Below are 10,237 nucleotides of genomic sequence, written 5' to 3' on the forward strand. Positions count from 1 at the left end.
GTAAAGGACAGACCTGGCATGAGTCCTGCTTGTCTTCCCCCACTAGACTTAAGTGATCCATGCTCAGTGCTTGCAGCATCCATAGGTGACAGTCCACTCAGATATCACCAACCAGGGAAGCTCGCTGGGGCCTTGATCTCTATGTCTGTAATGGGGTCGTTCATATAGATGTGGCTGACCATCTAAGTGTCACACTCTCTAGCCCCTTTGGAGGTCAAGCTGATATTCAGTAACCTGAGGCACCTTCCCCAAACTGGACTGCTGACACAGACAGGCTGGCATGGTACAGGCAGAGTTCCCTGGGTGACCAAGGTAGGACACACGAGCTACAAGTACCCTGCAGCATGGGCCAAGGGAATGGGCAGAGAACCAGTAGCTTCAGCTATGCATCCTTGGGGAGATTTTGTCATTTCCAGTTTTTCTTTCATACAAATAATGCACTAGAACAGGGATCAATAAAATTTTCTGTAAAAAGCCAGATAGTAAATATTTTAGGCCTCAAGGACCCCATCATCTCTCTTGAAATTAGTTACAGAGTAAATGTTTGTGTGCCCCCTTCCTCCTTTCATATGTCAAAGTCCTCACTCCCCAAAGTAATGAGATGCCCTCATGACTGGGACTAATGTCCTTATAAAAAGAGTCTCCAGAGAGAACACAGTCAGAAGACAGCATTGTGAGGAAAAAGGATCTCACCAGAAACCAAATTTTCCAGTGACCTAATCTTGGACCTCATAACCCCCCAAATCAATTTTACTATAAGAAATAAGTCTTTGCTGTATATAAACCAACCAGTTTATGGCATTTTGTTCTAGCAGCCTAAACGGACCAAGACAATAGATACCCTTGCCTAAAAGCTCGAAAGCACTATTTGCGTATATAAGCAAATAAGTTTGACTGTGTTCTAGTAAAATTTTATTTACAAAAACAAGGGGCAGAACAGATGTGGCTTGGAGATTCTGTTTTGCCAACTTCCATAATCTAAAATATCCGTGTATGCATTTGTCCATTAGTGTGGATAAATCTATGGGATATGTTCCTAAAGTGGAGGTTCTGAATCACAAGTTATGACATTTTTATTTTGAAAAGATACCCCCAAAGTGGAACCACCTTGGTCTTCCACCAGCCACACACGAGAGTGCTTGAGATTTCCTCTCTTAAAACTCCTTTCTTAAGAGTACAAAATGTGTATGAGGGGCACCTACTTACTGTCATTCTTGAGCTTTGGAGAGGCAGAGAAGGATAGAACATTTTTTCCTCAGAGAAGAATATCAAATGGATCCTAAAAATGTCTCGGGGCTGGGGATTTAGCTCAGCGGCATAAGCACCTGTCTTGCTAGCAGGTGGTCGTGAGTTCGATCCCCACTACCGATAAAAATGAAAAAGACAAAAAAAAATTTAAAAAAATGTCTCATAATAGTATGTCTTGCTTTAGATTTGAGTCCCATGGGGAAGGGGATTCTGGTAACTTATTCTCATTTGCTAAGATCAAACCTTATATTAGCCACTAGCATAGTTCCAAAAGACTCCAGCATCTGATTTTTAACAGTGTTTTTCCCACAAATGTATCAGAGAATACTTTAGCAATTTCCCTTATTAAACTTAAGATGCCATCCATTCCTAATGCCACTTTTCTGTTGTAAGGGATTTTCATGTAAATGAGGCTACTTGTGCATTCCAAACACATTACTGAAGGTACAAAAAACATACATGGTCCAATTTTTCCCCTAAGCTGACATGCACTGGACACCCTTGATAGAGGTGGCACAATATTTTACTTGCCTTGGTTTACTAGGTCTGTCTGATTTTTAGGCATTAAATGAGTTCTTATTTTTGTTTTTCCACTTTCTTTTTTCCCCTAGTTTCCATCATTTGAAGTTCTTAATGCAGCCCCCACAGAGGAGAACAGAGGCTCGTTAACGTTCAAGTTCCGTTTTAGGCTACATATTTTAGCTGTTTTATTTAATAATCGGCATCCCTCCTGGGATCCAGCCTGCCTTTGCTCAGCTTACACAGGGTGAATCTTTGATAGTACTCATTCTCTAGCCCTTCATTTATAATACAAGCACAGCCTTCTTCCCCATTAGCAAGAGGGCATGCTTGCACTACCCACGTCAGAAAAAGAATTAAGCAGAACTTGGCTAGGAAGATAAATCAAGCTACCCATCTCATTACGCTTGAAAGACACAAATTCAGCTTGTGTTGGAATTTAACAAATTTCTGAGGAGATATGTAGCAATATGGGGTGGGATAAATTGCCTAACTCTTTAGGCAAACAGAGACAGAGGCGATGTGTGTGTAACAGAAGAGACATGATGTCTGCATTGTGAAGAGTCAACTGACAAAAATTTAGGATCAAAAGGGAAGCCAGGGTTATTAGCAGCACACCACCTGCCTGGCAAGTGCAAGGTCCTGAGTTCAATTCCCAGTAACCCCCCTCCAAATGGCAGCATAAAACTTATTCAGCGCTTACCTCTTGCTGGATCCTGTGTACTGAGAACTGCACATACATTGTTTCATCAAAACCTCACATTGACTTGTGAGATAAAATACTTCTAAGAATTCTCTTTAGCCGATGAGGAAACTGAGGCTCAGAAAGGTTACCAGGCTTGCTCAGAGTCTAAAAGCTCAGGCAAATGCCAGGGCCAAACTTCATCTCAGAATCTCTGGCCCTGTAGCTTAATCCTAACGCTTCTCATGTGGGATGACCTGGCCCCTAGGAGACTTTTGGCAATGTCTGGAGACATTCTGAGCTGTCACAGCTTGAGGTGGGACATGGTACTGGGGTCTAGTAGGTGGAGCTCAGTGATGCTGCTAAACATCCTGCAGCACACAGCAGAGACTTCTACAGCAAGGGTTACTCAGCCCGTACGTAATGTCACCAGTGCTGCCACTGAGAAACTCTGTTTACCCAACAGCTCCTGGTTCCATTAGAGTTGCCCATTTAGGGCTCTGTAGTCAGAGCGGGAGGCATCAGGACCTCAGTTTGTATTACATATGGAAGATGGCTTAGCCACTTGCCAGTTGAACAGCCAGAGCAAAGGCTGGCTGGGAGGTAGGGGTATAGCTGACATTCTACAGGACTGCAGTAGACCGTACGCCTGTGATGGAGATTCACAAGAGGGTGAGATGAGGGAATTGGGGAATTCTCACCGTGAAGGGAAATGGACTTCCCAAAGCAGGGGTCTCTCCGTTGCAGTTGAGGAAGGTGTAGACTAATGGCCTCTGTCTTGTCCCTGTCCCACTCCCCTCTTTCCTCCCTGTTCCTCCTCTCTGGCTTCCTAGTGTTTGGCCACAACATGAAGAGCAGCAACGACTTCATTGGCAGGATCGTCATTGGCCAGTACTCCTCGGGGCCCTCGGAGTCCAACCACTGGCGACGGATGCTCAATACCCACCGCACGGCTGTGGAACAGTGGCACAGCCTGAGGTCCCGAGCTGAGTGTGACCGCGTGTCTCCTGCTTCCCTGGAGGTGACCTGAGGGCCTCAGGGAAGGTAGCTTTCATTTGTGCAAAGACAGAAAAAACATGTCACATACCTGTTACATCCATACCTTCACACACACTCTACACACATATACCGACACACACATTCTAGATCCTCTCAGAACTGAAAGGAAGCTGACTTTTCATCACAAAATGGCCACTCCTGTTGAGGGAGGCCTGAGAACTTTCCAAAGCCCCATCCATATATATCGCTAGCCAAGTGGGCTCTGCTCTGAGACTTACTGGCAATGCCTGCTCTTGTTCATATCACATTCCAAGATGCACTTTCTACCCTTAGGCCAGAGAAAAGGCCTACCAAAGGGAGCCAGCCACCACCAAGACCAAGTTTACCAATACAGACGCTAGTGTGAGGGAGGCCTGATTCCCCACCCCACAACACATCCCCACCGGGTAGCTCCCGGAGGGCTCTTCTAACCTGATTCTTTTCTCCAAAGGTGTAAGTATCTTCGTCTTCTCCTTAGTAAATGTAATAAGTAGGTTAGACTATTTGGAGAAACCAAATGACAATAACAAAATAATACAGTGTAAGAAAGGTCTCCTGGCTTAACTGATTTGTCCTTGTGTTAACTTATTTCAAGGGATGTCCTGTGGGTTTATATGTATATGTTCGTGTGTGTGTGTGTGTGTGTGTGTGTGTGTGTGTGTGTGCCCTCACAGGTGAACACATGTGCCTACATGTCCTCTGGGAGAGCAGAGTGCTCCAGCCTGAGCACTCCTATCTTGCTGCCTCCCGTCACCAGTGTCCTCCTGTCTCTTCAATGCCCCCACTTGGGGTAAAGGTACTGTGTCTGTGTCGAGCACATAGGATATGATAGAGCAAAGGCAGCATTTTTTGACTGAATCATGATGATTGTGACTCACAAGCACCTAATACCTGGATTACAATGGCCGCCACACCCTGCCCATGATGATCTCCTTTATCATGCTCTGAAGATCTTTCTGTGTTTGTGCGTGAACCAAAGTCAAGTCTCACGTGCTGAGGAATTAGCATATTTAGAATAGATCTCTCTCTTTCCTTGTTGGATGCTTTTGTGTCTTTTCCAAAGCATATTGTCTGGTGTCATGGGGAGCTATTTATTGAAATTAAAGATTATTTATTTGTGCCATGCATTTGTGTCATCTTTTTTGCTCATGATTGTGGGATGTAGAGTAAGGGAAGGTCTCTAGTTACTCTGGCTGCATAATTAGCCCAGAAGCTGAAAGCAGTGATGTTTATTATGCTCGTGGATTTTATGGGTTAAGAATTTACACCAGACCAGGCTGGGATGGCTTCTCTCTGCTCCCCGTCCCTGATGCCGTAATACCAGCACCCCCAGCTGGAATGCTGCAGGATTTGGATACTGGCCAGGGAAGACATGGCCTGGAACCTGTACTCCTTGGATGCCTGTGGTTCAGAACAGGGGTAGCCAGTGGCTCTGCTGCCTCTCTTGTATGAAGATAAATGACAGTCCTGTAGGATGGATGTGGGGATGTGCTGGGATAATGCTGCAGAGTCTCTGAACACTTCTTGGTAGAGGGCACGCTGGCTGTGCTTACAGGGCACTGTCAGGCAGCATTTTCTAGGTGACCGATGGGAACAGTGGCAGCAGATCACAGCCATCCATGTCTCCAGGAGTAGTTTGTCAAGAGCCAAGAGGATATGTGAGAAGGTGAAGGGGGCTGAATTTCTATAGAAAACAGGCCCGACGTGCTCCATCAAGGGCCACCCACTCATTTATGATAGCATCCTCTGTCTCCCCAGGTAAGAGGGGAAAAGAGATACACAGGTCACTTAAAACACTCTCGTTCATGGGTGAAGACCCAACTCAAAAAACAAAACAAAAGATGGGTTGGAAGCAGTGCTGAAGAATTTTAAAAGCCACTTTCATTTCCCAGGACCACCTGAGTCCTTTCATCTCGTGGATAAAAAGGCACGTCTTGAGAGTGTAAGGCGAGGAGACTACACTGTGCTAGTTTGAGCACAGCCTGGACTACTTGGGGAGAGACCCTGTTTCAAAATTTAAAAGTATAAAAAATGGCTGGGGAAGTAGCTCAGAGTGAAGGCCCAGGATTTAAGCTCTGGTTACAGGGGAAAAAAAAAAAAAAGCACTGCCCTCCTTCACCACAGCAGCTGTGAGCCCAGACCTACCCCAGTCCTCCCCAGAGCGCCTTTGGAGTTGCCCAGGACTTGATACAGCCCTTGAACCTTGGCCCGGCCCTGAAGGTGAGAGGTGGGAGGACAGGGCCAGGAACAACTATTTCCGTCTCTGGTACTTCTCTCCCAGCAAGCTGAGAATCACTGCAGGGAAGAAGGATCCTTTTCTTCTGAGTAACCTGTCCTCTGCTTGTGAGATATGTGCCATATTTTGTTCAAAATTACCACTTAGAAAGAACTCAGTAGATAAAAAACTAAAAACCTAGACCTCAAAAAAAAAAAAGTGGAAGGTAATATTCAGTGTGGCAGCAGTTAACCTTTGGGGAGTATGTTTGTCTGCTTTCCATCATTATGAGGAAATACTTGAAGCAGGTTGCTTGTGAAAAAAAGTTTATTTAGTTCAAGCTGGCCTCATTCTCCGAGGTAGCAGATGGCGCCCCCTCATGGCGAGAGTGTGAGGGGGGCGGGGGGAGCAAGTGATCACCTCTCAAACCAGGAAGCAGGGTAGGATTGTAAGCTTGCTCTTCTCATGACCCCTAAAGGATCACAGGTGAATCACTTTAATCCCTTTGGAGGACAGCGTCTCCAGTGACCCACTAGAACCCACCCCTTAAGGGTTCTATCACCTCTGATCCCCTGAACACCAAGTTTTCAATATATGAACCCTTGGGGGACACTCAGGCTGCATCCAAACCATAGCTACTAGTTATTTCGCTACCCAACTTTATACCATTCTATCCAGCATTTTTGAAGATCCAGGTTAATCTAATAGTCATTAACATATCATATGTCAAACATTTTTCTAAGCACTTGTATAAGGAGGGTACTGAATTGTTCCTATTTTGCAGGTAAGAAAATTGAAGCTTAGAGGGATTAAATAATCCATGTGTGATAACACAGCAGCAAGTCTAGAATCTGAGCACAAATGCTTCTGACTTGAAAGCCATTAGATAAACTAGTGACTATCACATGATGATGAAGGGTGGGGACTCTGCTTAACTGGTAAATGGGCAAGATTTCTTAAAAGCTAAGAAGTTAAGGAAGAGAGGGATAGATAGATAGATACAGAGATAGGTGACAAATGATTAGAGATGATATAGGATAGATAAATGAAGCATAAATCTTCATTGAATTTCTAGGCTGCCATGAACACTGTGTGGGAAGGGGAGGTGTATAGTGTCACTCAAATACAGTTTTATCGAGAAAGCAGAAGATAAACATTATGTTAGAAAGAGAACATTATAGCCTCCAATGACAGTAAGGGCTATGCTTAGAAACTGTCTAATCTCTGGCTAGTAAGCTTAAGGTTGAGAACAGGAGTTGGCAAACTATGCCCCCATGGGCCAAGTCCTGCTCCCTATTTGCTTTTGTAAATAAAGTTTTATTGAAACTCTGCTAAGTCTCCATGTCTCTGGCAGAGCATAGTTGCAGTAAATTCCATCATGCTGCAAAACCTAAAATATTTATTGTCTGGCTCTTTATAGAGACAAGACTTCCTAACCCTGCCTAGAAAAATATTTCATTGGCTTTAATGTATACACAACCCATTGAGGTTTAACTGAAATGCATATTCTGATTCAGCAGGTCTAGGGCGGGGCCTGGGACTCTGTGTTTTTAATGAGCTCTAGGGACCACACTTAGACTTGAGGAAGTTGTAAGTATTTTATGTTTCCTTTCAGAGAGGGGGCATGAATTGACTTATGAAAACCTTTAGACATCAAGGCCAGATCACAGGAGTCTCTAATTCTCAGGTTTTCTAGTAACCTGCTTTGGAGGGCCTTCCTTCAAAATGTCTGCATTTGGAGGGACATTGCTATAGTTTGAATGTTTGTCCACTCCAAAACTATTGAAGTTTAACTGTCACCGTGATTGATATTGGGCAGTAGAACCTTTAAAAAGTGTGTAGGTTCCTCATCAGGAATGCAAGAATGGTTTGATCTCTGTTACTGTCTTTGTCTCTGTCTCTATCTCTCTCTCTCTCTCTCTCTCTCTCTCTCTCTCTCTCTCTCTCTCTCTTCCTCCCTTCTCCTCTCCCACCCACCGTCTCCCCTTCTGCCATGTGACACTGAAGCAGGAAGATGCAAATATCTTGATAGTGACCTCTCCAGCCTCCAGATTCTGTTCATTATAAATTAACCTATCTCCAGGGTTTTTTTGACTAGCATAAAACAGACCTAAACAGATGTGTTCAATTTCCAGGTAGCCCTCAGCCACGGGGTAGTAAGGGCTCCAAAAGTCAGCTCACAGGATGATCAAAAGGCAGTGAAGAGAAAATAACACAACTTTCTTCTATGCAGTATGTATATTTTGTATCGACCTTTAACAATACCAATTTTGGGGAGTGGGTTTATAGCAGACATTATAGATTAATACAAGCAGTAGTGCCTGCACATGACTTGTGCATGTTATTTATGAATAGATAAACATTCATGCTTGGGGGTGTACACCACTGCAGCATTCTGAGGCAGCATAGACCCAGGATGCTGCAGGCTAGGGCAGGACCTGGGCTGAGTTCACACCCAGAGTCAGGCCTTGGTGCATGAATATTCAACTCCAGTACTAGCAGGGAAACTGAGGTAAATTGATACCATCAGGTAAGCTGTTCCTCAGGTACACAGCAGGGGCTGGTCCAGAGAGCAGAAGAGTGACTTGGAAACTAAATTGACACATTCTAGTCCTCCCCATGAATGCCAGTGACACAGGCATCAGAGCACCCGGCTGAGCATTTGTGAAGAGCAGGAGGAAAAGCAAGGTGGAGAGGGTGCATGGGTGCCAGGGAAAGTCTTGCACTACATTCATGACAATAGCAAAACATGCACAGTCACTTACCGAGCGCTGTTTGCCAGCACCTTTGTAACAGTGTAGACACATGATTTCATGTCAGCTCTGTAAAATAAGTAGTTTTGAATCCCCCATTTTATGGAGGAAGAAACTGAGACAAGCAAAGTGACTTGTTTCTGGACTCACAAAATGGCAGAAAGATCCTGATTTTTAGAAATATTAATTGTCCATAGGGCTGTGATGTGACTCAGTGATAGAGCTCTTGCCCAGTATTACCAAAAAAAAAAAAAAAGAAAAACAAAAAAAAAACATTAATTCTCTATGAATGCAATAAGATCCCAACAGAAATAGCAGTGAATTTTAAAACATGTAAGTACAAGCTAACAACACACAGAGCTCAGCCAAAGTGGAGACAATTGCCACTCTGTGTGGGGCACTCAGTGTTGAACCTTCTCCACATGTGGCATTAGCTGTAGGGGACCTCAAGAAACCCCTGCCCCTGCAGGGTGAGGCCAGTGGGGGACACCTTAATGAACCCCAGCTTGCCTGAGGGGGCACGTTTCTCTGCCCTGCAAAATTGTTCTGCTATGGAAATGAGGTTAAGTCTTACCTGATCTTCAGATTTTTGGCAGCAAGCAGAAACTCAGACTTATAGCTAAAATTTCCTGATTTTGTTACCTGACAACATTTAAACATTTTTGACAACATTACATGAACTAAACAAATTACATCCAATGATCAGGAAGCCTCTTCACAAAATGCTAATATCTCTACTTTCTGATATATATATATACTCTGAAGGAACCAAGAGGCTTTATGTCCTGAAGCAAGCTAGAATTTGAGCCTCCTTTTTTGTTGTTTTGTTTTGTTTATTTAGTACTGGGGATCAAAGCCAATGGCCTTCATCCGGAACTGTCTTCCCAGCACTTTAGCATTTTTTTTTTTCTTTTGAGACAGGATCTTGCTAAGTAGATCACTAAGTAGCTGCAGCTGGTTTTGAGCTTGCAATCCCGCCTCAGCCTCCTAGAATGCTGGGATTACAGGCATGTGACATCCAGCAGGAGCCTCCTTATTGTCTTACAAAGGAAGAAACTGGATCTCAGAGAAGATGTGACTTGGTGGCTTGAGGCCACAGTACGGCTCTAGATTCTTGAGGGCAGGCTGGTCCAGGTCGCCTTGCTCTCAGCTGTCACTCTGGGCTGTCTCCAGGGGTGCAGAGAGGAGGAAGGAGGAGAAGACCAGGATCCACCCCTCTATCTCAGCCCTCAGCAGCACCTGCATCCTGGGCTCATCAAGATCTCCCTGAGGGGCCTTGTCACTCCTGCTGGTAAACTGCTCTCTGTCTGTCTGTCTGTCTGTCTGTCTGTCTCTCTCTCTCTCTCTCTCTCTTTTTCTTTTTTCTTGTTTTTGGAACCTGCAACTTTTATTCATGCCTCCCACCAAGTAAAATCACAAAGACTCCTGCCCAGAGCAGAAATCCCAGTCCCCTACCCTAGACCTGCTCCTGGGAGCCAGAAATGTGTAAAGTGCTGGTGTGAGACTGTTCTCTGGGAAAGGTCAAGAGGAGCAGGAGCCCCAGCTCGGGACCAAGGCAGCAGGGGCAGGGCCTCTGCTCAGAAAGGACATGGCCCAGGCCTGGTTCACACGGGGGGAGGGGGGCACCACCACCTGGGGGCTGGGAAACTCAATGCAGGCAGTCCTAGGCAGAGGATACTCCAGAGTGTCTTCAGCACAGAGTCCTTAGGGTGCAGCAGGTGGGTGGCTTATTTATATACCCTTGTGAAGGAAGTGGAACAAATCAGGGAGGTGAGGGGGATC

At 45.0% G+C, this 10,237-nt stretch overlaps 1 protein-coding gene across 10 annotated transcripts in view; it reads left to right on the forward strand.

The window, feature by feature from the left end:
* Syt17 (synaptotagmin 17) overlaps positions 1-4,612 on the forward strand; it is a 79,145-nt gene extending 74,533 nt beyond the window's left edge. For 9 of the 10 annotated variants that reach the window (XM_003477783.5, XM_063226608.1, XM_063226611.1 and 6 more), the window contains one exon: positions 3,283-4,612. In XM_003477783.5, coding sequence (XP_003477831.2) covers positions 3,283-3,479 — 197 coding nt within the window. In that variant the 3' untranslated portion in view covers positions 3,480-4,612. The remainder of the gene's footprint in view (positions 1-3,282) is intronic. The other variant, XM_063226606.1, reaches the window with a different exon arrangement.
* Positions 4,613-10,237: the final 5,625 nt, after the last annotated feature.

Source organism: Cavia porcellus, unplaced genomic scaffold (assembly GCF_034190915.1).
Source record: "Cavia porcellus strain 051 isolate PalLab524CR breed Dunkin Hartley unplaced genomic scaffold, mCavPor4.1 scaffold_16, whole genome shotgun sequence".
Taxonomy (NCBI): Eukaryota; Metazoa; Chordata; class Mammalia; order Rodentia; family Caviidae; genus Cavia; species Cavia porcellus.